The following is a 25596-nucleotide window of genomic DNA, read 5'->3' on the forward strand; positions in this document are numbered from 1 at the left end:
AGTGGGGCGGGGAAACTCAAAACTAGCTGTTATTGGCAGAGAGGTTTGGAACTCTCTTTGTTATTGATTAACCAATTTTCCATGGTGATGTCACTATGGAAAGCCGAAACTCCCACCCATGCAAACCTTCTAAAGGTCCTGTGTAGATTGTACTTTCAACCAGCAACTACAGGAAATAACACTGATCAAATGTTTTCACACTTCTACAGTGTTAGTTTCATCAGCTGCTGTATATGATGAAAAACACAGGACAAACTATTTTTTTACTGCACTGGGTCTATAAGACACACATCGACTTTTACTTATTTTACTATTAAAAACATTTCTAAGAGTATTCCAAAAACATATAAACACATTCGCACCGAATGCCTCATGTAATCAAACATTTTCATATTGGCTGTGGCTGTGGTAACTAGTGACGACACACAAAATATATTTTTGTACCCTCTGACTTCCAGCAGTACTTCTTCCGGTTAAAATTGTCACGCTGTCAGGTAACGCGTGATTTCAGAAAATGCAGCTGTCCAAAACAAATAGTTCTGAATCTCGCGATATCGTGTAGATACAGTGGTTTAGTTTCCTCTTCCTGAGGTCGGTGCGTGCGCTGCTTGATTTGCTCGCCAGTCCGAAGTTTTTTTTTGGTGTGTTGCTGAGAGCTGCTGTAGGGATGATGATGATGGCGGAGCTGGTACAGGGACAGGCCTCGGTGGCTCAGCCTGGAACGAAAGCAGATGGCTTCGCCGACGCCTTACACCGGGCCCGACAGGTAATTCATTCCGACGAAGAGAAATGATTTCAGACGAGAAACGAGCAAGACCATTCGGCGTGGTGGAGGAGTGCACTTTTTTTCTGCCAGTAGCGTAAAAACCCAGACCTCTCTTTACTAAAAATAAAAAAACTAAAAAAACACTCCTGTATGTCTAGTTGGCTAACTGAAGTTAGCTACACAAGTCCAAGTCCTAAGAGAATGCGGGCCAAAAGACGCCCAACAATAAACAGTCAGGTCAAAGAACAAGCAAATGAATTCGGCAAAGCATGATGGACGAAACTAAGAAACCACTTGCATGAAACTGAAGTGAGAGTAACTTTAAAACATGGCATAAGCAACAAACTGCAACCTGTTGTAAAGCCACGGGAGTTTAAGCTAGTTAGCACCACTAGCTAACTAGCTATTTTACCACCACACTACTAGCCGATACCAGCTATGATTGTGGCCTAGTTTCATGGTGAAGCCAGAAATATCAGCTGATGTCAGTCACGCGCTGTCAAAAGTTAGCTTGCTAACAGAAAAACGTCAACTATGTGTTAAATTGCCTTGTAACCACTCGCCAATATACACTGGATAAATTACTAGTTAACTACACCGCTGTATGTCAAACATTTTCAGAATTCAGTAGTTGTATAAACTATCGAGTGATTCAGTCTAGTAGTAATGCTAGCTAGCTAGCCTCGATTGTACAAGTTAGCTAAGCCTAGCTAGTTAACTAGCGAACATGCGCGGAAAACTAGCATCGCAACGTCAACAACGAATGTTAGCTAGCTAGCCACCTTTGCTTACTGGGAAATGTTATCGCTGAACTTTTCTTGTTTGCAACAGGGTGTTTGAATAGATAGCCAACTACTACATTGCCTAATAATATGGTCTCTAGCTAAAATTGAATTTGACCTTATCAGTCACTAATAACTAGCTGGTTAGCTAATGTTAATACTCAGTCTTGCGATGGAAGCCCATTAGCTAGCAAGATAATATTATCTAGTTATCGAGTTGCACCCTAAATGTTACTTATGCATTGGTTGAACGAGGTACTTCTTGACATCTCAAAGTTAGCGTTATGTAATTTGGGCCTATGACCAAACGCACTGATCAAATTATGTATTGGTCTGTAAACCCCACACGGCCATAATGTGTAGACTACAATATTACAATTGATCAAACCACACGACGACTGCAAGTTATTCCATTTAAAATGCCAGTAGCATGCAAGCAACATAGTTAAGGTTTCCTGAGATTACTATTCGAGTCTATAATTTCAGGAAGTAGGCTATTGCACTCAGTGAATAAAAGCCACACCACTTCCCATTCCTTCCTAGTCAGTGTCTGCATTCTGGGCCAAGTTCTTGTGAAGCCTTGACACCTAGGGCAAAAACACACCTGTTCTCATCTTGTCATATTTCCCGGGCCCTATGAAAGTGAGCTGAACAAACTGCATATTTCAAACCCAACTATTTGTCTTCATTGCCTTAACTGAAACCTAGATATTCATAACATATTCTCCCTGACAGGCAAAGACACTTTTCTGCGAATAAACCTAGATGAGCATATGGCATGAGCATATGTCATAAGCACATATCTGGGTGCACTGGTGTCCATTTAATAATTCCTTTGGGGTCTCTCCCTCCACTCTGTCTCAGCTGTGTGCTTATCCTAGGTGCTACAAGGGCATGTGGCCTTGTACTCATGCATCAGGCTTGTGGGTCCAGTTTGTTTTCTTCTGATAACCGTGGCACCCAGCTTTCCTTTGCAGCTTCCCTATAAGTCCCAGGTCTGTGCTTCTTGGAAGTTGGAAGAGTAATTGGACTGCTATGCCATTTGCCCATTTAGCTTTTATCAACTCTGTAGGGCAAGTAATAAAACTGAGCCAGTGGCCAGAGACACTGAACCTTTTACTGCCTGCCTATCTGTATTTTTTTCATTTAACCTTTATTTAACTAGGCGAGTCAGTTAAGAACAAATTCTTATTTACAATGACGGCCTACTCCGGCCAAACCCTAACCAGGACGACGCTGGGCCAATTGTCTGCCACCTTATGGGGCTCCCAATCACGGCCTTTTGTGATACAGCCTGGAATGGAACCAGGGTCTGTAGTGACGCCTCTAGCACTGAGATACAGTGCCTTAGACCGCTGTGCCACTCAGGAGCCCCCTAGTATGGAGACCAAAGATATCAAGTGTTTCTATGAAGTGCTACCTTCAAGGAGCACTCCACCCCAGAATAGCCCAGCCCTAGAACGTTATATTTTCTGGGAACAGCAGATGTTTACAGATCATCTGTAGGCCCTATATATCAGTATCTGGTTGCTGGGATTCAGTGTTGCTGTTCAGTTGCTAATCTCTCTGATCAAGCAAATTCTTCTCGTTGCTTCTTAATTCAAGTACTCCTGAAGTTTCAGCTCCATATTTATATTAGCCTCTCTCATACGCATTTATTTGGGTAAAAGGTTAGATTGCCAAGTACATTAAAAAATATATATATTTATAATCTTTGTTCAGCTGCATATTAATGTGAATGTTTGTTGGACAAGTCTGCTGTGATAAAAAAAAATACACAAAATACAATAGAGTTAATTTGTCTTTATCGCAATATAAAAATGACTAGGACATCAATGAGCTTCCAATCTCTTTGACACAAATATATGGACTAAAATAATCCGAACATTAGCCCCACAGTGTAGTATGCAGAGATTGAGTGAATTTCCCCTTGGCTCTCCTCCAGCACATGGAAGTGTTTGACTGGTAATTTCAGAGCAAACAGGCCTCTCACCCAACTCGAGGGGATGTTCCCTGAGCGACAGATTATCCTCCGACATTTCTTTCCTCATGGACCTAGCCTGCCCCAAACCCCCTTGACAGTCAGCACCAGTTGAACTGAGAGGACTCTGCGTGTTTACCTCGTTCTACACTACTAGGCCCGAGCCTTCCCCGGGTAGTTGATTTATTGTGTGCAGCTCACATTGCTGACATACCAACCCCAACATTCCCCAGAAAGAAGGTTTGGCCAGAGGTGGAGCCCTCACTCGGCCCCCTACCCAGTTCAGCTCTGACTGGGATCAGCAGCCATGTTGGAGGGCAGTTTATTTAATTTTTTCTCCTACTATCTCACTTCCACGGCAGGCAGGCAGCTCGGTGTGGCGACTCTGAAGTAGATAATGACGCCTGAAGGTGGTGCAAGGCTCCAATTGTCATCCTCTAATTGGATACATTGTATTTTCATATTGCAGAAATTACATCAATTTTGTGTAATTTTCTGAAACGATATACTTTTTGAATGGAGAGATGTGGTTGCGGATGAGGGGTTTAGGAGAAACGGGCCTTAATGCTTTTGTGCAGCATTTAGATTTGAATGTCTATCTCCAGAGAATACATGCAGTTAATTGGAGTTGGAAGTGGATAATTTGGGGCAAGGTGATGCAGGCAGTGTTTTGTAATGTGCATGTCTGGTAGCTAGTTTCAGAAGATAGTTACTGCCTTTCAATTGCATTCAGTTGTACGGGGCTGGGAGAGTAAAAAACAGCTCCATGTTGACTACTGAAATAAGTTTTGTTTTGCTATGAAAAGTAGTACTTCGTTTTGAGTAATAGTTTGACCTTATGACTGGCAATTAAAGGTCAAATAAAACCTTTTTTAATATAACTAGTTTGTGTTGCTATCTGTTTGTTCATTCTAGCCCTCCCCCTCTTTCTCATCCCTCTTGTCTCCTCAGATTGCAGCTAAGATGGGAGGTGACCAGATGCCCCACATGAACAGCTCCTCTCCAGTCCTAGACCCCTCTCTCTACGGCTACGGAGGCCAAAAGCGCTCAATGGATGATGGAGGTAAGCCGGTGGTGGATCTCTTCACATACCCTCATACACAATGCATGTGGTCCACCTCCATACTAAATAATCTTTCTGCTAAACATAAGCCCCAACACTTATCCCGGGTTACAGTACACTAAACGGGGTACTCTGTAAATAGCTCTGAGCGTTGCACCGGAGTGTGAATGTGTTTGGATGCTTGTGCATATCCGTCAGGTTTTATGCACTCTTACCATAATGTATGAGGACTGCAGTACAACACTTAACAAATATTGTTGGCTTAATCAAACCCTGTCAGGAAAGCCATTGCAACCAAAACTATTGCTTAACTACTTGGTCCTTTTAAATACAGTCCATATATCAGTTGTCTTGAGACCATAGTGTAGCCAACTTACCTGGATAACCAGCGACCCATGTCAAGAGATCAGTAGTGACATCACTACATAATGTGAGATCCTTTGACACTTATTGTTAATGTATGTTCAATGTCATGTAGCCTAGCCTGTGTGGAAGGTGTAGCAGCTAGCCGGTATTCATGTTGAGCAAAGGGCCCTTTGGATAGCACGGCTGTTGAGGAATGACATGGCATTGTACTAGCAGTGGGCTGGCTAGGATCTGGCCTGGGAAAATGGGAGGGGGAATGTGGAGTTGGGAAGAGTAACCACTAGCCTGGAATTAGGAAGTGCTTCAGACAGTCGGAGTGCTCTCTCCTCCTCGTCCTGTGTTATTTCAGGGCAGGATTACTCTCCACCACCACAAAGTACATTTACTGTTAGGTCAGAAAAGGAGTAGATAGCCAAAGGCCATTGATGGGATTTCTCATTCCAACCATCCCTCCTGCAGTACAATGCTCTAGGTGCAACAGATATGATTGACACTGGTTGTGTGACAAGTCACGAGCTACAGGTTACATGCATCCAAAGCTGTCAGGGAGAAAAAAAGGCCTAGAGCAGCAGCAAGTAAAAGGTTTGTGGTTAGAGGCAAAGTCCACCAAGTAGAGAAAAAGGAACCGTGCTTCTATAAATGTGGATAATGCTGATTGACCTTATTTTGCTTGTTGCTATTTATAAACCAATTCATTTTTGTAACTGTTGTCATTATTGACCGATGAAAACATTTGCGTAGATAGCACAACTGATAACTGGAATTCATTTGTTAGTGAGCCCACATTAATGATCTTGCTGCATTGGCTTCAGGTTCGTGCTTCTATTACTATGGCATTGGTTATAGGAATTGTAATTTCCCGAGGTGCTAGTGTTTTTGCCCCATCTTGCTGTAGAATCAGTTCAGCAAATGGGCTGCAGCAGTCTAACCCCTTTGAAGGAATTACATGGGATAAGATAAGACCAGTTCATGGTGAAAAAAGCCTTGTGGAAAATTCCCTTACAGGCCCAGTTAAAGCAGGAGCAACATACGGCAGCTATGTAAGGCTTTACTCATGACTTAACTCCAGCCTCTCCCAGAGCAAGCAGTTCTGTCTGAGCATTTGAAATTGGGATGTTATAGAATAGGAAATGGCTTGGCCTAATGTAATAAGGGGATAAGAGAGGTCTTGTCTGATAATCACAAGAGTCAACGTAATCGAAGTTTACTATGCATTTTTGCTTTGAAGCCCTCGGTTCACAATTCAGCTACGTTCTGTTTGCACTCACCGTTTGAAACCTGGCAAACTAGAAATTTAACCAAAATATATGCAGTTGCATTTTATGCCATCTGCATTTTCAGTTAGGTGCCTGAAATTGTAGTTACCCCATAAGGGTGGGGCTTTGCAGAATGGTGGAATGATACGTGTGGCTACACGTATGCACCCAAAATGCAGATGTGAGCAATTTCATGTCCATGAAGTGGAAACTCCAGTCAGTTATTGTCCTCTTATCTTGTCATGGTGTGGTATATTTTAGCCTCGAATGCATGGCTGAATAAGTTGTGCAATTCTGGTGGAGGTTTGGCTGGCTAACTCACTTGTTTTCAACACTGTGCTTTTTTGTTTCTCAAGGTTACACAATATGAAATGTAACAGTTGGCTGTTACACTGTATAATTATTATATCTGTCATCCCTGTTAGGTCCTTACTCGTCATTTGTTTAATTGTACAAGTACCATTTAACACCATTTAGGCTAAGCGCAAGTCCTTTGCAGTGTATTGTCATTGTGTGAATTAACACCACATCATACACTTAATATTTATAGGCTTTCTTAGCTAACAAATCTGACCCATTTGCTTACAGCTGCACTATGGCCTGAAAGCATTCCTATGTAGTGTAAGACCCCACAGAGCCAGCGCGAGATATGGCTCAGAAAACTAGCAGTCTTTCAATTTTTTCGGTGTAACAGTTTGGATAATGGGAAAATTCGAAGTACAACGCATTTCTCGTCCCTGGATTGGGGTACTTTTCTCGAGCTATATCTCGCGCCGGCCCCGCGGTGTCTTAATCTACAGGGATGCTGTCCGACCCTGGTGCAGCTTTAAGCAAGCAAGCGGGTCGGCTCTGCGGGCTAAGGAATTCCATTTCTTTACCTCGTTGCATTTCCAACAACCAAATATGTGCAAACGACGTAAGCTTTAGTGAACCTAGATATGAGTTTATGGTGTAACGTCAGTAGCTCCATATCCTTCAGTGACCCTTTAAACCCACTGCTTATTGCGACCTGTCAAATTGCAAGTCTGGGTCGATAACCATTGACCCAGGTACTACCTCTCTGAACGACACCCATACACACCTCATTTCCATAGCAGTGCACCCCCCTGCTGTGTGTTGATACTGACACACTGGATTGTGTGAGTGGAAATTGCCAGGGACCTCGCGATACGATATAATCACCATACTTGGGTGCAGATACGATATGGTTCTATATGAATTGAGATTCGATATTTCAGATTTGATGTTCCAAACATTGCTTTCTGTATGTCTGCTGCAGAGAGATGAGAGAGCATGAGAACATGAAAATAAAAGTGCTGAAAACATGTTGACTCACTGTTTGAAAAGGTGGAGGATAAGGTGAAAAATACCGGAGTTGTGGTGCTGGTACAGCTGTCTAGCGCTAGCTAACGCTACCAAACAACATCATTTGTATTTTTACAAATCAATACTTGGAGCCAAAGTATTGATTTATAATATTGTCCAAAATAATTTTGCAGTATGTAACAGTATAGATTTTTTACAAATAACTACTGGATTGGCAAAGGCTTCTCAACAGTTTTTACCTCCAAGCCATAAGACTCCTGAACAGGTAACCAAATGGCTACCCGGACTATTTGCATTGTGTGCCCCCCCAACCCATCTTTTACGCTGCTGCTACTCTCCGTTTATCATATGCATAGTTACTTTAACTATATATTCATGTACATACTACCTCAATTGGCCCGACCAACCAGTGCTCCCGCACATTGGCTAACCGGGCTATCTGCATTGTGTCCCACCACCCGCCAACCCCTCTTTTTACGCTACTGCTACTCTCTGTTCATCATATATGCATAGTCACTTTAACCATACCTACATGTACATACTACCTCAATAAGCCTGACTAACCGGTGTCTGTATATAGCCTTGCTACTGTTATTTTCAAATGTCTTTTAACTGTTTCTTTCTTTACTTACCTACACACACACACACATACCTTTTTTCCCCGCGCTATTGGTTAGAGCCTGTAAGTAATCATTTCACTGTAAGCTCTACACCTGTTGTATTCGGCGCACGTGACTAATAAACTTTGATTTTAACCATCTGTTTCCATCCAATCCACCCTGTCACTCCTCAGTTCAGTAGAACAATTTGTTTTTTTACCTTGTTTTATTCAGTTTTTCAATGATTTTAAGTTAGTTTTGTTTCAGTCTAATAGACGGGTTGGTTGTTTAGCAACAAAACCGATGCGTGCACAACTGTGACAAAACAGACTTGGTTGGCTTAGATTGTTGGTGTCATGTAAACTATATTTAGTCCAATGTTTATATAACACATACATTAAGTTGCACAATGAGCACTTGTCTCAAATACATCATTACAGTTGTTAGCTAGCAAATTTTTGTGATATTAGCATAAACGTGATATCAGTCAATACACCTCAAAACAAGACATGGTATCAAGAACAAGATCAAACGAGCCACTTAAGAGTCACCACATGGCAGTTTCTTGTCATTGATTCTGGCTATCCAGAACCATAACACATGGCCTTCTGCCCCTTTGAAGCGCATGAATTGTTAACAATAGCTAACCCATCTATTGTTTTGCCTTCTTCTCTTCCCCTCTCTATTCTCCCTTGTTGTCTCTCAGTAGGTAACCAGCTAGGTGGAATGGTACATCAAAGGTGAGCCTCATCTTCTCAAATGACTATTTGTGTGTGTGGATATTGATTAACAGTAGCTCAATCAAGCTGTCACCCTCACTACTGCCAGTGTATCCATTAACAAGTCTCAGATAGGCCAATGTCTTGGCCTGTGTTCTGCATGCAGCTCTGTGGTTTGTCTTGTCACAGACTTGCCACATAATGACATTCATTTAAGAGGTAGCTCTCCCCATTTAAGGTTTGTCAGAGGGTTTCATGCCTCAAAAGTGATCTCAAGTTGAGCACAGTCCATGTTGTGTTGAGATCTGCAGGCCTCAATCCAATTGAATGGTGGATCTTTGTTTTTGGGGGTGAACTATCCCTTCAAGCTTTCATGAGTATGAGACTGTTCTATAATTTCTAAGGAAGCCATACATCACAGCAGATATTTACTGTTTTGTCATTGATTGTTTTTGTCTCTTGCAGGGCTATTATGACAGAAGACTTCAAAGTGCCTGATAAGATGGTTGGATTCAGTAAGTGACCGTTTTAGGCAGTTGATAATAAAAGCTATTGGTTTACTCCAACTTATAGTACTCACATTTACTGTTTGGTGTCCATTTAAACTAACTTGGGTTGGGATATTGACCTTTTGTAATTCCCCTCTCACCCACACTCAGTCATTGGAAGAGGAGGAGAGCAGATCACGAGAATTCAGTTAGAGTCAGGCTGCAAGATCCAGATTGCTGCAGGTAAGTTCTGCCTAAAGAGGCACTGCCCCATTTATACTGTAGTCAGTCGTGTCGGTACTTGACTGAGTAGCCTGTTGGGTCTTTCCTCTGATCGGTGATGCCCAGAAGCACACCCTGAGTACGAGGCATGGTCATGACATATCCTGCTTAACAGGTTCAGCTGTTAAGCAGGATATGAAGCCATGTCAAATCCCAAACATACAACCATGAATTCCTTGGTGTGGTATTTTGTAGTGTAATTACCATGTGACTTCATAAACATTTAATATATAATAAGGTAGCACTTAGGTTGTTAACATGGAGTTTGTGTGTATATAGGTCTTTCAATAAACTAGAGTACCAGTGAGGATTTCCTGTGGTGGTTGATAAGTCATTGATGATAATCTGCCAATTTTCTTTGTAAATTTCATGAGTTGATTTAAACCTTTCTCATGGCTGGTATCTTGATGGATTTGTTTGCACAAATCCTGTGACAACACCACTTTTCTTACCTTGCGGTTATGGCAGTGTTTGTCGTTTTATATATGAATTATTTGTCAGTTAAATTACATTGAATTTGAACCTGGTAAGAATCCTGGATTTTGCTTTCGAACAGTCTTTTTGTGTGGCCGTCTCGGAAATGCACTAACTATACTGAACAAAAATATAAATGCAACAATTTCAACGGTTTTCCTGAGTTACAGTTCATATAAGGAAATCAGTCAATTGAAATGAAATAATTATGTTCTAATCTATGGATTTCACATGACTGGGCAGGGGTGGAGCCATGGGTGGATCTGGGAGGGCATAGGCCCACCAACTGGGTGGCCAGGCCCAGCCAATTAGGATGTTTTTCCACACAAATGGGATTTATTACAGACAGAAATACTTGGTTTCTTCAGCTGTCTGAGTGGCTGCTCTCGGGCGATCCTGCAGGTGGAGGTCCTGGGTTGGCGTGGTTACACGTGATCTGTGCTTGTGAGGACGTCCTGACAAATTATCTAAAATGACGTTGGAGGTGGCTTATGGTAGAGAAATTAACATTCAATTCTCTGGCAACAGCTCTGGTGGACATTCCTGCAGTCAACATGCCAATTGCACGCTCCCTCAACTTGAGAAATTTGTGGCAAAAAGGCACATTTTAGTGGCCTTTTATTGTCCCCAGTACAAGGTGCACCTGTTTAATGATCATGCTGCTTGATATCAGCTGTTTAATCAGCTGCCTGTCAGGTGGATGGATTGTCTTGGCGAAGGAGAAATGTTAACTAACAGGGATGTAAACAAATTTGTGCACAAAATTTGAGTCGGTTTTTGTGTGCATTTCAGCTCATGAAACATGGGACCAACACTTTACATGTTGCGTTTATATTTTTATTCAGTGTATGTAACATTTAGCGTTTCCTTATGTTACGGCTTGAAAACCATATTCATGGGCACACAAATCCAAAATGTATGTGATGGCAAAATCGACAGCTTCTAACTGATACTTAAAACAAAAATCTATACTGTAATTGACATGGTTCGCCAGTAATTATGCATAATACTTGAATGCGCATTGGATGTCCAGCAGTTTAGCTGCGTTGTGATATTTTCACACATCAGCTGATTCAGGAAACTTTTTTTCTGAAGGGCACTCAAGTGACAAACAGCTGTTGTGCCTAAGTGCAGCATAAACAGTGTTTGCAAGTAATGTCCAGAATGTTTTGGTGTCTGATTCGTTATCTCGATGAAGACTGTGCCGTGATCCACGATGGGTCGAATTTCCATAACAAATTGATGTTGTTCGTCTGTTGTCTGCTTGATTTACATCAGTGTTGTTAGATTTAACAGAAAACCTCATGTTTTCATATTTTTTTTATTTAACTTTTTATTTATTTTAAAATTCTTACTAGGCAAGTCAGTTAAGAACAAATTCTTATTTCCAATGACGACCTACCCCGGCCAAACCCTAACACGGACGATGCTGGGCCAATTGTGCGCCGCCCTATGGCACTTCCAATCACGGCCGGGTGTGATACAGCCTGGAATCAGACCAGGGTCTGTAGTGACGCATCTAGCACTGAGATGCAGTGCCTTAGACCGCTGCACCACTCAGGATATGTGTATGCCTCTACTGTGTTCATTAGTGTAGGATGGACTAATTGCAACGCCTAACGCTATATTCCTTTCCGTTATTCTGGATATTAGATTGAAAACAAATTACATAGTAGCCTAGTGGGCTTATTCACAATATGATCATGTTATGAAATGACAAAACATTTGTCTTACACCTGCTATTTTAAAGGATATTTATAGTCCTAGGCTGATGTTTGTACACATAAATAAATAAATATTTTTGAAATGTTGATCCCAATGTCACACATTGGCCCCATTTTTTTAAATGTATTTATAGAAAGACCAATGTATGTGTGGGTGCATGTGTCTGGTTAATGGAGCGTGTGTTGTGTAACAGAGAGCGGAGGCATGATGGACAGGCCCTGCACCCTAACTGGAAGCCCAGAGAACATCGAGTAAGTCACACCACATTCCTCTCGGGAAGAATCTCAATTGCATACTCCTCGCCTCCTACTCAAAATCCATTGGATGAGAACGCCTGAAGTCCCTCCCCTCTAATGGTGTTTGAGAAGGAGGCAAGGAGAGAGAGAACGCAGGGAGTAAGCAATTGAGATTCTCCCAGGGTCTTGCAACCAAAATTATGTATAGCGGTCAGATAGATATGTTGCGTGTAGAGCTATCATGATTATTTTACTTGGACAAAACATTTCTATCAGCAACGAGGCGCCCTCAACTCAACCATAATCACCATCACCAGATTAATGTTGAGTTGCCCCCTCAACAATCACTTCCAGATTAATGTTGAGTTGCCCCCTCAACAATCACTTCCAGATTAATGTTGAGTTGCCCCCTCAACAATCACTTCTTGACACGATTCAATATCTTGTTTTTGCAAATGGAGAAACCCACTGTGTATAATTTGCGTGCATGGTTTGGCTGATTATGAACAACGGCGTGACAGTGGGGTGTGCCCCTCTCCCACCAGGCAGGCCAAGAGGCTGCTGAGCCAGATCGTGGACCGGTGTCGAAACGGCCCAGGCTTCCACAGTGAGATGGACGGCAACAGCGCCATCCAGGAGATCCTAATCCCTGCCAGCAAAGTGGGCCTGGTCATCGGCAAGGGAGGGGACACCATCAAACAGCTGCAGGTAGGGGGGCGCTAGGTGCTTCCAGTAGGTTCTGTGGTCTGTGGATGATGCACACATACACCTAGAACATACACGTTCTTAGTGATTTTATTTAGTGGCTTAAAGTATAAAAAATTGTCGGACAAGAAGAATATAGATTTAAGTTGTCCGAATGGAAAGGGAGAGAAAAAAACACAGTTTTGAACAGTACTCCGATCAGAACTGGATCAGAGGCCAACATTGGAATAATATTCACACAACAAAAAATGTAAATCCTATGTGGCTACAGCCTCATGTCCAAACCGATGCTGACATGAGGGAAGCGCCAGAAAATGTAGCAGAACTTTAATGAGACTTTTAATTGCGTAGATATAGGCTAAATGCCAGAGGACAAGTGGCTGAAGTTATTGTCAAGCCCTGAACTAATGTGTTATGGGTTATAGAAGTTAATTACACTAGTTTAGGCAGATCTTCAAAAACCTTGGCTATTGAAATAACTTCTTATTGTTAACTTCAACTATCTACGCGTTTGTGGTTCAGTGTCAATATGATTCAACCATCTCACTTCTTCGCTACATCTGAAGTAGGGAGTTCTGATGTGTGAATTTATGTTATTGTGTTCCCTGCTTGCTCCCCACAGGAGAGAACTGGTGTTAAGATGATCATGATCCAGGACGGCCCTATGCCCACTGGAGCAGACAAACCCCTGAGAATCACTGGGGACCCCTACAAAGTGCAGGTCAGTTCCTCAAACCAGGCTATTGTCCTTCATATCCTCGCTCCACGCCTGCTTATAAAAACGTGTCGGAGGTGAAAACATGGTAGGCCAATGTGTTTTTAAGAGAGAGGATTCAAGGTATCAATCAACCTTTTTGTAGATCAGTTAGAACATTTTCTAAGTTAACCCTTTCTGTGCTGGTGGCGTGGGTGTTTTGCAGCAAGCACGGGAGCTGGTGGTAGAGATCATCCGGGACAAGGATCAGGGAGACTTCCGGGCCAACAGGGGAGACTTTGGATCCAGACTGGGGGGAAGCAGTCTGGATGTGGCAGTCCCCAGGTTTGCTGTGGGCATCGTCATTGGCAGGAACGGAGAGATGATCAAGAAGATCCAGAATGACTCTGGGGTCAGGATCCAGTTCAAACCAGGTGAAAACGTCCCCTTCTATTAAAGGCTTTTTCCATTGTGCTAGATGGCTAATGCAATTGTCAAGATTAGTGATGACCTCGACCTTAAATCGATCTATCTGTCTTGTTTGCCTGTCAATTTCCTCAATCGACTCACACAAGGTGGTCTTGACGACACATAATGTAATGCAGTATGTGTGATTTCTGTGACATGACTAAACGTTTGGTCTTTAATGTAACAGTTCTGACTAGTGTCCCCCTCTCCTTCAGACGATGGCATCAGCCCCGACCGGATTGCCCAGGTGATGGGCCAGCCTGATCGCTGTCAGCATGCTGTTCACCTCATCAACGAGCTGGTCCACACGGCACAGGTACAGCACTGCAGACCACTACACTTATTCTAGTTTTTTTTGCCCTGAAAGGAACCACCCCCCCCCCCCCCCTTTAGGAAATGTATCAATGATTGGTTCACTCTTGCCTTAAGAGTGTTTCTAAAGTAAGCCATGCCCCCTTAAACTCCCTTGTTGCCCATGTAGCAGTCCTCAGCCCAGTCCCTAGTTGCCTGGCCCCCTCGGCCCTGTGGTGGGGGGGACCTACTCAGACAGGTATACAGACAGGTAAAAGGGTAGTGGGGCTCCACCTCATCACTAGTTCTCTGTCAGCTGACCTACTGCCCCTGAGCACAGACCGTACACTAGGAGGATGAGCCTTGTCTCCGAGGCATGTCTCCAACCCTGGAGCATAGTCCATACGGACTCCCACAGGGTGGCGCACTTGGTCATATCTCCTTGTGTACTTTCTATTGAGCCCAAGGTAAAGTGATGCAAGTCAAACGCATTGGAGGAGAATTTGTTAAGAATATCTGTCAAAATCTGAACTGTTGAATTTTTTGTTTGACGTCAGACACGGCTGCAGTGGTGATTCTTGGGGAGGAAGTGTTAAGAGGGGAATGGTTGAGTGTAAGATGTGTAATGTCGTGTTTGAGGTCTTCGGAGCCTGTAGTCACACCTTATGTTTCCTCACTGCAGGATCGGGATGGATTTGGGGGTCCCGTGGGCCCCAGAGGCCGGGGCAGAGGCCGTGGGGACTGGAGCATGGGCGCACCCGGTGGACTGCAGGAAGTGACATACACGATACCCGCCGACAAGTGTGGCCTGGTGATTGGGAAAGGTGAGAAATGTATTTATTTGATTGAACTTCTATTTAAATAGATAAGTCATGCCTAGAATCCAAACGCCTTCTAAAAGATTCAGTGAGTTTTACGTTTGGTGTCAAGATCCATCACTAACAACATTCTTTGTCAGTCATCATTTGGATGCATTTCAGTCATCCAATAACCAGTTTAAGTGTCCTTTTGAATGTATGGAGAAATAGGCACTAATGTAGAGATATGTACAGGCATGTCCCCCACTTATCCTACTCAGGGAAAACCAAACACTAATGGAGCTTTTCATCTTTCAGTTCATTATTTCTTGACCAGTGGTCTTCATCACTTAAATGTCCAATGCAGCCGATTTTTTAAATATATGTTTTAAACTCAATATCGAAACATTTCTGGTTATCTGTTAAGTACCTAACTGTTATTGTTTTAATTAAAATTGTAAAAAATACACACAAATACACTACATGACCAAAAGTATGTGGACACCTGCTCATTGTGCATCTAATTCCAAAATCATGGGCATTAATATGGAGTTGGTCCCCCCCTTTGCTGCTATAACAGCCTCCATTCTTCTGGGAAGGCTTTCCACTAGATGTTGGAACATTGCTGTGGGGACTTGCTTCCATTCAGCCACGAGCATTAGTGAGGTCGGGCACTGATGTTGGGAGATTAGGCCTGGCTTGCAGTCGGCGTTCCAATTCATCCCAAAGGTGTTCAACGGGGTTGAGGTCAGGGCTCTGTGCAGGCCAGTCAAGTTCTTCCACAGCGATTTCGACAAACCATTTTTGAATGGACCATGTTTGGTGCACGGGGGCATTGTCATGCTGAAAAAGCAAAGGGCCTTCCCCAAACTGTTGCTACGAAGTTGGAAGCACAGAATCGTCTAGAATGTCATTGTATGCTGTAGCATTAAGATTTCCCTTCACTGGAACTAAGGGGCCTTGCCTGAACCATGAAAAACAGCCCCAGACCATTATTCCTCCTCCACCAAACTTTACAGTTGGCCTTATGCATTGGTGCAGGCAGCGTTCTCCTGGCATCCACCAAACCTAGATTCATCCGTTGGACTGCCAGATGGTGAAGCGTGATTCATCATTCCAGAGAACGTGTTTGCACTGCTCCGGAGTACAGTGGCGGCGAGCTTTACACCGCTTGGTGATCTTAGGCTTGTGTGCGGCTGCTTGGCCATGGAGACCCCTTTCATGAAGCTCCCGACTAACAGTTATTGTACTGACATGGCTTTCAGAGGCAGTTTGAAACTCGGTAGTGAGTGTTGCAACCGAGGACAGGCGATTTTTACGCACTTAAGCACGTGGTGTCCCGTTCTGTGAGCTTGTGTGGCCTACCACTTCGCAGCTGTTGCTCCTAGACTTTCCACTTCACAATAACAGCACTTACAGTTGACCGGGTCAGCTCTAGCAGGGCAGACATTTGACAACTGACTTTTTGGAAAGATTGCATCCTATGACGGTGGCACATTAAAAGTTACTGAGCTCTTCAGTACGGGCCCTTCTGCCAGTGGTCTGAGAGGAGTGGGGGAAACTGAAAACTATCTCTTATTGGCAGAGATTTGGATCTCTTTTCTTATTGGACTAGTAACTAATTTACCACCTGGAGATGTGACCAGGTAGGCCAAAACTCCATCCCATCAAGCAGCTCTTACACTAAAAGGGCATTATCATTTTCACAGTGTATAGTGTATAAATATATTATAAAACACAGGAAAATTATTCAAAAGCCTAGATTATGCCCAAAGTGCATCATTGCCAGTCCATTAGCTTGTGCTTTTTTTTCTCGTGGTGAAATGGCATTTAAAGTTGCACAATGAGCCAATATGGTGTGGGTCCAGCCACCCGTCTCCCCTGGCTCATGTATACAGCACAAGTGGTATTCTGTCCCTTCCCTTAGGGCTTAATAAAGGGGATAATGCATGTAATGTGACATTAATTGTTAAAGGTTCCTAATAACAGCTCCCACGTGGAAGGTTTTCTGGCATCTGAGGTCCTTTCAGCCCAATAGTGGAGTGGGAGAATGAATGAGCGGAATTAGGCTATTGACTATTCATGTTCACTCTATTGCCAGCCATTTAAAAGTCATTGACCATTGCGCTTCGGAGGAAACCCTGAGTGTGTCCCTGTCCTATGGATGGATGTGTGTGCCGTGGTGGGTGTGGTTCGAAGGGGGCTCTCTACCTATGATCAAAACCAGGCAATAGAAATGTAAAGTGGCTTTTGTGAGGTGGGGGGCAAATAAACCTGGGCATTGCCCCTCACCCCTCCCTGCATTAGCATATGAACTAGTCCAATATGGCTGTGGGTCTGGGCCCTGTCAGCCTGGCCTTAAAGACTGAGGTGATTAATATCTTTACGATGACTTTATGCAGCTGCTTGAGCCACTGATTACACACCCCCAATACGCACAGAGCCTGGTAACTTGGGTCACCCACCCACCCATACTTTATATTCTCAACCTTTAAACTTTTTTTAATGGGTTGAACCACAGGCCTACTTTTATTTTATATACCATGGTATAGCATCCTGCATTTGGCTTTTAAATGTCTTTTTTTTTGTTCATTAAGAACCGTATGTCAATACGTTAGAGGAACTATTCTTCGTGAACTTGTCTTATAATTAAACCTCCCACTTACCCAAAATCCCTCACCAGTTGCACTTTGTATCCCCTCCTTTTGGTCCAGCTCACTAACCCAGTCTCAATAATAAGGTCATATGATGTGGCCCCAGCAAGGCCCAGTCCATGAAATGAATCATTTTTGCTCTTCATTCCCATTTGCTCTCTGACTGAGGGGACCTCATAATGGCTTCATTAACGCAGAAGTTTCATTTGGTTGACAATGGGTTAATGGCCCATGTGTAGTCTATTGGCAACTGGGAAGAGGCTACGGGAGGAGGAGAGGTTTGGATGACGGTTTTAACTGCAAGGTCCGCCTGTCAGCCACCAGTGAACAAATGTGTAATTGATGTTGGGGCAGCCTCGGTGTTCCCTTGGGAAGCCCCCTTGCTCCATTCACTGGGATGGCAGGAGAAGGGGGAGGACGTTGTTCCCTCACCACACATGAGGCCGGGAAAGAAAGGGGCCAAAGGAGAAATGATATCCCAGAAAGAGGATACGCTTTAATTGGTCTCTTTTCTCTGCCAGCTATATTTAATTTCTCCCTGCTGGTTTAATTGCACTCCTTCTTAAGTCAGGAAGCTACCGTCTGATTCGTCAGCGTGGGGGAGGAAGTGTTGTCGACCTTTGTCTCTGATTAGCACGGATGTTCAAATAGAATGGGCACGGAGCTGAAGGACACATGCCAGGGTCTCCTATAGGTATCACTACCAGTCGGATGAGTTTAGGTAATTGTGGTGAAGCCTAAAGAATGGAATCAGACAGCAGAGTAAGCACTGATTGGAGGTCAAATTGACACTTGCGCACTTGTTGCTGACTTTGACTCACGTTTTGAATGTCCCCTTTCCTAAAGGTGGCGAAACCATCAAGAACATCAACCAGCAGTCTGGAGCGCATGTGGAGCTGCAGAGAAACCCGCCGCCCAACACCGACCCCAACGTGCGCATTTTCTCCATCCGCGGCACCTCCCAACAGATGGAAATGGCCCGCCAGCTGATCGATGAGAAGATTGGGGTAGGTGGTCTTATGCCCCCCCCCCCCCCACAAACGAAAACAATCTTTTGTCTGGCCTGATATTCATGAAGGTACATGTCAATGGGGTGTGTGACTGGTTCTTGTGGCCATACCATCCACCAGTATGTCACCCGGGGATAAACGATAGGCTTGAGCGCTGACACCTGTTCATGATTATCTTATTTTTTAATTTTAATTTTATTTTTTATTTTATCCCCTTTTCTCCCCAATTTTCGTGGTATCCAATCGCTAGTAATTACTATCTTGTCTCATCGCTACAACTCCCGTACGGGCTCGGGAGAGACGAAGGTCGAAAGACGAAGGTCGAAGGTCGTCCTCCGAAGCACAACCCAACCAAGCCGCACTGCTTCTTAACACAGCGGGGCCCCAACCCGGAAGCCAGCCGCACCAATGTGTCGGAGGAAACACCGTGCACCTGGCCGCCTCGGTTAGCGCGCACTGCGCCCGGCCCGCCACAGGAGTCGCTGGAGCGCGATGAGACAAGGATATCCCTACCGGCCAAACCCTCCCTAACCCGGACGACGCTATGCCAATTGTGCGTCGCCCCACGGACCTCCCGGTCGCGGCCGGCTGCGACAGAGCCTGGGCGCGAACCCAGAGACTCTGGTGGCGCAGCTAGCACTGCGATGCAGTGCCCTAGACCACTGCGCCACCCGGGAGGCCGTTCATGATTATCTTAGTGACAGAACTCAGGCCATCGTCATGGATGGGGTTAAGTCAGAGTTTCTTGAAGTATGTAAAGGTGTTCCGCAGGGGTCGATACTAGGACCTGTTCTTTACACTATTTATGCAAATGCTATTGGTCAATCTATTCATTGTAATTTTTATATATATGCGGATGATACTATTATGTACGCATTTGCCTCGACCGCTGACCTAGCTGTGACAAGGCTACTGTCTGATTTTGCAGTTGTGCAGTAAGCCCTTACTGATTTTAAAACTCATACTTAATACGAGCAAAACTAAATAAATGTTGGGAGTTTCTCATAAGATTGTCTTGGATGGATTACATCTTTACTCATTCAGGGATGCAAACTAATCACCTTTCGGTGAAATTCGTCGATTTTGAAATCCAAAATAGGTGACCTACGTGATTCGTGTAGATCCGATGAGAAAGGTTGGGGGTGGGCTTTGGATCACTACTGGCTGTATCCAAGGCTAAGCCAATCGTTGACATAACAGAATGCAGCGCAGCACACGACTGAAGAAAGAACAACCAATTTACAAGTTACAGAATCAGCACGCGTTCTGGAAAGTCAGCTTGCTAGTTACAGAAGCGCGTCCCCTGAACGATAACAAAGAGGTAACATTAGGTGAGAAGCCTGACCACGGAGACGGGGTGAGAAGGTGATGAAGCGTACTTCATGAGCTGTAACCGAAAAACTACTGGCATTTTGGAAAGTTTGAGGTGAGGGAGAAAGTATGGAACAAGTATTAGCATTGTTAAGTATCTTGCTAGCTGGATCGAATTCTCTGTTAGTTAGCCAGAGAAATGTTGAGCAACATTAGCCAACTTATCTGATCAAATAATTGCCTTTTATGGTGTGGCAATTTGCTTGCTAATAAAGTCAGACAGCTAACGTTACATCATCAGATGAGCTAACATTAGTAACCTAACCAATTCGCTATAGTATTAACTGGTATACGACTCCTTGCCGTTCTTTAAGTTATACTGCGTTAGTTGCTTACTGGACCCTGGCAATCTGTGTGAAATGTTAACAAGATATTGAAGTAGCCACTATTTTTTTGAATGGATTAGGTGAAAATGAGGCGTTGCTTGTTAAACAATTGGATTCAGGGATCAAGTGTAGCTGGAGCTGGGCCTGGCTTAAGCTGGATGCCACTATAGAGGTGAAAGAAACACCACACACTAATAAAAAAAAAAAGTTGCCTTTTTGGGCCCTCAGTTTGCGTCCCTGTTTATTGGATGGTCTCATTAATCAAATGAATCTATGCATAGAAATACCTTGGTATTTGGATTGAATGATTTATCTTTCAAAACAACAGTTTCTTAACAAGTTCAGTTCTCTAAGATTTAAAGTGGGCTTTTCTTTTTTTACAGAAACTGATCTAATCTCTGTAGTCAGCAGGAAGCAGAGTGCAGTCAAACTTGAGGTTATTTTTATGCTATTTATGATAGTGCAGCTGCCTCTACTCTTAAACCCTTGGATGCTGTTTTTCATCACTATGATGAGCAGTACTACGAAATGGTTGGCTGGACCTCTTTGAAGTCACTTAGATCACATAATTACACTCTTTTTGTTTACAAAGCCCTGCTCCACAAGTTTCCGACTTACCTAACATCCCTGTTAAGATTTAAAATGACAAGTTATCAAACCAGTTCACAGGTTTGGTTCTCTAGAGACTCCTTTAGTGTCTAAAGTTAGGTAAATCACCCTTTTCCTTGCACATTACGTGTGGAATAATCTACAATGCACTTTAAAATTGGTGGCTCTAGGGGATTTCAGATGGTTGTTAAGGGACCTTTGTACTGAATGTGTTTTTTGCATGTCTATTGTGTATTTTATTGTTTATATGAATATGTAGTTTAATGTGTTTATTGTGCTGCTATACAGGGCTCATCTGGGAAAGAGACCTTGGTCTCAGCATTGACTCTGCCTTCTCTCTCTCATCTAGGCCTCAGGAATGGGGGGCAACAGCAGTTTTGGTCTGAACCCCTTTGGTCAAGGACCAGCTACCCCTCATCAGAAGTGAGCAGCTTCTTGGTTTTACCACTGTTACATTTGTCAAACTTGCTTTGAACTACTTACACTGACCAAAGTATGAATACAATTATGTAACAATATCCAGGCTACAACAATTCATATAAATATGAAAAATGTCTAACATGCATCTGTGTTTTTTGGTGGCAGTGGACCACAGACATTCATGACAGGTGGATGGGGCACAACATATCAGACATGGCAGCCTCAGGGCCAGCAGGACCCCAGTAAGTCTACCTGCTTCTCCAACTAATGGCTAGAATGGCCTTGTCCCGTTGTGGTTAGGGTGGGATACCCATAACACTTGATACCGATATCAACCCAAAATTTCATTACAATGATTCCTTGATACATACGGAGTCTATTGCAATCAGTCATGTGGGGCATAAGTCCCTCCCCAGTGAAAAGAAAGTGGACAAATAAGCGGAAGGAGGACTAAAACTAGACATGTTTCATGCTCTCTGCTCTGCTTACTGAGCGGAATAAAGCAACACGATGTTACTTCTCTAACAAGACTTTTCCAGTTGAACAGCAATTTCAGAGGACTCAAGGAATTGGAGAGATTCAAGACTTGTTCAGGCTGGTTTTGGCACTGCTGCAGTGGATTTAAATCCAACTCATGACAGCGGCAGGGTAGTTCTTGCATTGAAAATGTGGCTAATCGTCCAGATACTGGCTGAAAAAAATAAAATGAATAAATCAAAATCCATTCTGGGAGATTGTCAGGTGGGGAGGAAACTTTTCAAAGAGAACTTTCACTCCATGGAAGTTCTAGTTAGGCTAAAGTTAGGGTATGGGGTAGAGGCCATAGGACACAGTGCCATGTCTGGATGGTAAGCCACAGCCTCAACCTCCACTGAAAGGTCCTCATGCAGTAACTCTGTCCTCCAACAGTGTTATCTGTGTCTGGTTGCAGGTCTCAATGGATCCCAGACCGACCAGATGGACTATTCCAAAGCATGGGAGCAGTATTATAAAAAGCTAGGCAAGTGCCAGTCTTCTGGGGGAGAACAGAGAAGGGAGCTCAATACTAACATTGTCTACCAGCCTTTATTGCTTGTGTAACATTACTAAGTCTGAGTCACTGGTCCTAGCCCCCCTCTCAGGGTTTGTAGTCTCATAGTAGGTTTTTTGCAAGTGAGTGCTGATTGATCCTTTCTCTTTGAGACTGGCTTCCTGGTTGTTTTGGGGTACCTGTTGGCAGTTGGCTCCTACTGGTGACCCACCTGTTAAATAAATACCTGTCTGCATCTGCAACCGTTCTCCCTTGCTGGGAATGTCCACAATCGCCTGTGCCCTGGATACACCTCTACACCAGACCTCAAACTTGCCCTCATTTAAAAAAGTTCCATGCCAAGAGTGTCTGAGTAGAAATATCATGTCAACGTGTAGTTGATACGCAGGAGGTTTTGTTTGACTGCGATGATTGTGTAGCTGGGTTGCTTCTTGATTTCATCAGTCATGTAAATTTGCTTTTGTTTGTGTAACTGAATATATTTTAGTCTAAAAAATTGAATTTATGGAGGTGAACATTAATCAGGGAGATCTTGGTGGTCTGTTTGGTGTGTATCGTATTGACCCTGGTTTTATCTTGTGCACAGGTCAGCAGAGCCAAGCCCAGAGCAGTGGCCCTGACTACAGCAAAGCATGGGAGGAATACTACAAGAAACAGAGTAAGACTACACCTCTACACTCTTCCAATATGCTGGTCTTTTGAGTGCATATCAGAGGATGTTCCTCTTCCCCTTATTCACCCTCCATCTCCCCTCTCCCCAGACCAGGCAGCAGGCCCTGGCTCCCAGCAGAGCTCCCCTCCGGATTACAGTGCTGCCTGGGTGGAGTATTACAGACAACAGGGGGCCTACTATGGCCAAGGTGCACAGCAGACACAGGCCCCAGGCCTTCAGGTGAGAACCCATCCAAACGCTCAGCACCATCTCCACCCCACAACCCCCTGAGGGCTGTTGTTGTCCACGGAAGTCCTTTAGGAGGAACGTTGAAAATGTTGAATGGTTTAAAGCAGGGTTCCCCAACTGGCAGCCTACGGTGGTTTTATGTGTGCCTACCCCCCCCCCCCCCCGGACATTAAAGACTGCAATAACACCAGGAAATCAGCTCCAAGTGATTTTATTTTTGGGAAATCTGTACCTAATTATTTCCACGCATAACGGAGAGATGGATGTCAGCCAGGTTTGAAAATTAGTTTTGAATTTATTGTTTTAGTCAAATATGAAATATGTTTGGGCTTCTTGTGGTTAATTTGCAGTCTCAAAATGATTTGTAATTATGTTTCGTCCCTCCGACCATCTGTTCAAGAGAATCTGCCTGCAGCTGAATGTAGTTGATGATCCCTGGTTTAAAGGCAAGGTTTAATTCAAGTATGGCGGTTTGAAAGTACATCTGATGAAATGTCCCATGTAAATCCATTCTGGCATCAATTAGGTTGAGTAACTATTGTAAGGTTATGTAATGCAACTTGCACATGTAAATCTATGTAAAATGTATTACTGTGCTTGGTCACTGACGTGAACCTGTGTTTTGCAGGATCATTAGAGAGGACGCCCTTTAGTTGAAGATTTTTGAATCATTGAGGATGAAAACAAACCTTTTGTAACAGGTTTCTAGATTTGCAACGCCTTGAAGACTTACTTTTTTCTTAGTGAGAAACACTAGCTGTAGACTGACTTATACAATAACAAAAAAGAAGAATATTTCTAAATCAGGAACATTTAATTGTTACTAAATCCTTGTGTACACCATTATTTTGAATGGACAATTCCTGGGATCCCTTTTGGACTAATGCGAGAGCTGTTTTGTTTTCTATTTTTTCCTTTTTGATTCAAATGACATCGCCAAAACGAACCCCGGAGTTGTAACATTTTAGTAAATGCAATATAATCTATTTTTTCTAGTTCTGTTGCAATAAAATCGTAATTATGGGCTTAGCAGTCTTGAATACATTTTTGTTTTGTCATAAGATGTTTTAAGAATGTGTAAAAATGTTTTTTCCTTTTACATAAAGCATTTTAATTCAGTGATGAAACTGATGTTTTGTTACAGGAACGTTTATTTTGTTACATAATACAAAGAGTGATGTTGGCAAATGGCAGTCAGTTCCTAATTTAATTCCTGTTGTGCTTTGTATTTTTTTCATTGTCATTTTATTGTACTCTGGTTTAAAAAAAGTAGCAATATCTTATTTCATTTTTGAAACAAAGATGGATTCTCTAATATTTTGACAGACATTTAACTTGTAGTTCTTTAGATTTTTTTTAAGGCATATGAAAATGTAATGGGTACTTTTTTTATTACAATGATCTGATATTGGAAAAGGGGGATGTTGCATATTGTGAGGTTTTTGCCTTTGCTATCTTGTAAAACTATGTATGTATGCTCAGATACTTGACTAAAGACTTTATTTAAAATATATATATAATTAAATCGAAGAAGTTTTTTTCATGGAGTCATTATCGCAGGAAAACTGTCCCTGTTCTGTTTTCATACTGAAAATGTTCAAAGATCGTGAATGTGTCATTTGAAATTTGATGTTGCATCTTGCTATGGACAAAAATGAGAAATGCTAGGTTTTTATGTATGTTCTGTACCTAAATCGTTCAAGACTGCTAAGCCTCTGGATTCTACCTGTGTAATAATTCATTGTAGTTTTTTATATTCTAAGTATTACGATCAAAATTGGCTTATTTGGTACCACCCAGTTTCCCTAACGCCCCCTCCAGTACACACTGGACTTGTGTACAGTCCAATGCTAAACTTTTTAATTATTTTTTCTTTCTACTTTGTGTGATCTCGTATGTATGATTGATTAGTTACAATTGAATCTAGTATTAACTTCATTGCTTAATGAAAAGGGATATTATAATTTGAAAATGTTTAATTTTAGTGTTTTTTTCCCTTGTGTACAGGTAACTGTGTATTAAAAACGTCAAGACTACCTTTATTGTGTTCTGTTAAAATTATTTAATTTTGTCGTTTGAAAGCTTTCTTTTGTCTAATTCCAGTATGTGATAACGTTACCATTGGTTTAAACTGAAACCTTTCCTCAGCTCTATTGTAAGACTAACATATAGTATCATCTAGCCTCAAGTAATCAAAGGTAAAACTATTGTTTTATAAACAGATATATATTTTCTATAGACCTTTGCCATTTCTCAA

At 42.8% G+C, this 25596-nt stretch overlaps 1 protein-coding gene across 15 annotated transcripts; it reads left to right on the forward strand.

The window, feature by feature from the left end:
* The first annotated feature begins 563 nt into the window (after positions 1–563).
* On the forward strand, positions 564–25375 carry LOC139543530 (far upstream element-binding protein 3-like). 15 transcript variants are annotated; one of them, XM_071349690.1, is made up of 18 exons: positions 574–766; positions 4445–4592; positions 8846–8879; positions 9324–9373; positions 9518–9589; positions 12021–12078; positions 12609–12771; positions 13391–13489; positions 13689–13896; positions 14128–14246; positions 14904–15045; positions 18519–18679; positions 21338–21411; positions 21574–21650; positions 22340–22408; positions 23025–23096; positions 23200–23330; positions 23968–25375. In XM_071349690.1, the coding sequence occupies exons 1-18, from the start codon at positions 668–670 to the stop codon at positions 23974–23976; spliced, it is 1785 nt and encodes a 594-aa protein (XP_071205791.1). In that variant the 5' UTR covers positions 574–667; the 3' UTR covers positions 23977–25375. The 15 variants fall into 15 exon arrangements, with proteins under 15 accessions (XP_071205798.1, XP_071205789.1, XP_071205792.1 ...); XM_071349687.1 differs by having other exon boundaries at positions 23977–24142; XM_071349697.1 differs by lacking the exon at positions 22340–22408 and having other exon boundaries at positions 564–766; positions 4481–4592; positions 14146–14246; positions 23977–24142.
* Positions 25376–25596: the final 221 nt, after the last annotated feature.

The sequence above is a fragment of the Salvelinus alpinus genome, chromosome 18 (genome assembly GCF_045679555.1).
Source record: "Salvelinus alpinus chromosome 18, SLU_Salpinus.1, whole genome shotgun sequence".
NCBI lineage: Eukaryota > Metazoa > Chordata > Actinopteri > Salmoniformes > Salmonidae > Salvelinus > Salvelinus alpinus.

Coding starts and splice junctions, on each gene's coding strand:
- LOC139543530 (XM_071349683.1), top strand. CDS start 668: ATGATGATGATGGCGGAGCTGGTACAGGGACAGGCCTCGGTGGCTCAG. Junction 4,593..8,845: donor GCGCTCAATGGATGATGGAG/GTAAGCCGGTGG, acceptor GTTGTCTCTCAG/TAGGTAACCAGCTAGGTGGA. Junction 15,046..18,518: donor TGGCCTGGTGATTGGGAAAG/GTGAGAAATGTA, acceptor CCTTTCCTAAAG/GTGGCGAAACCATCAAGAAC.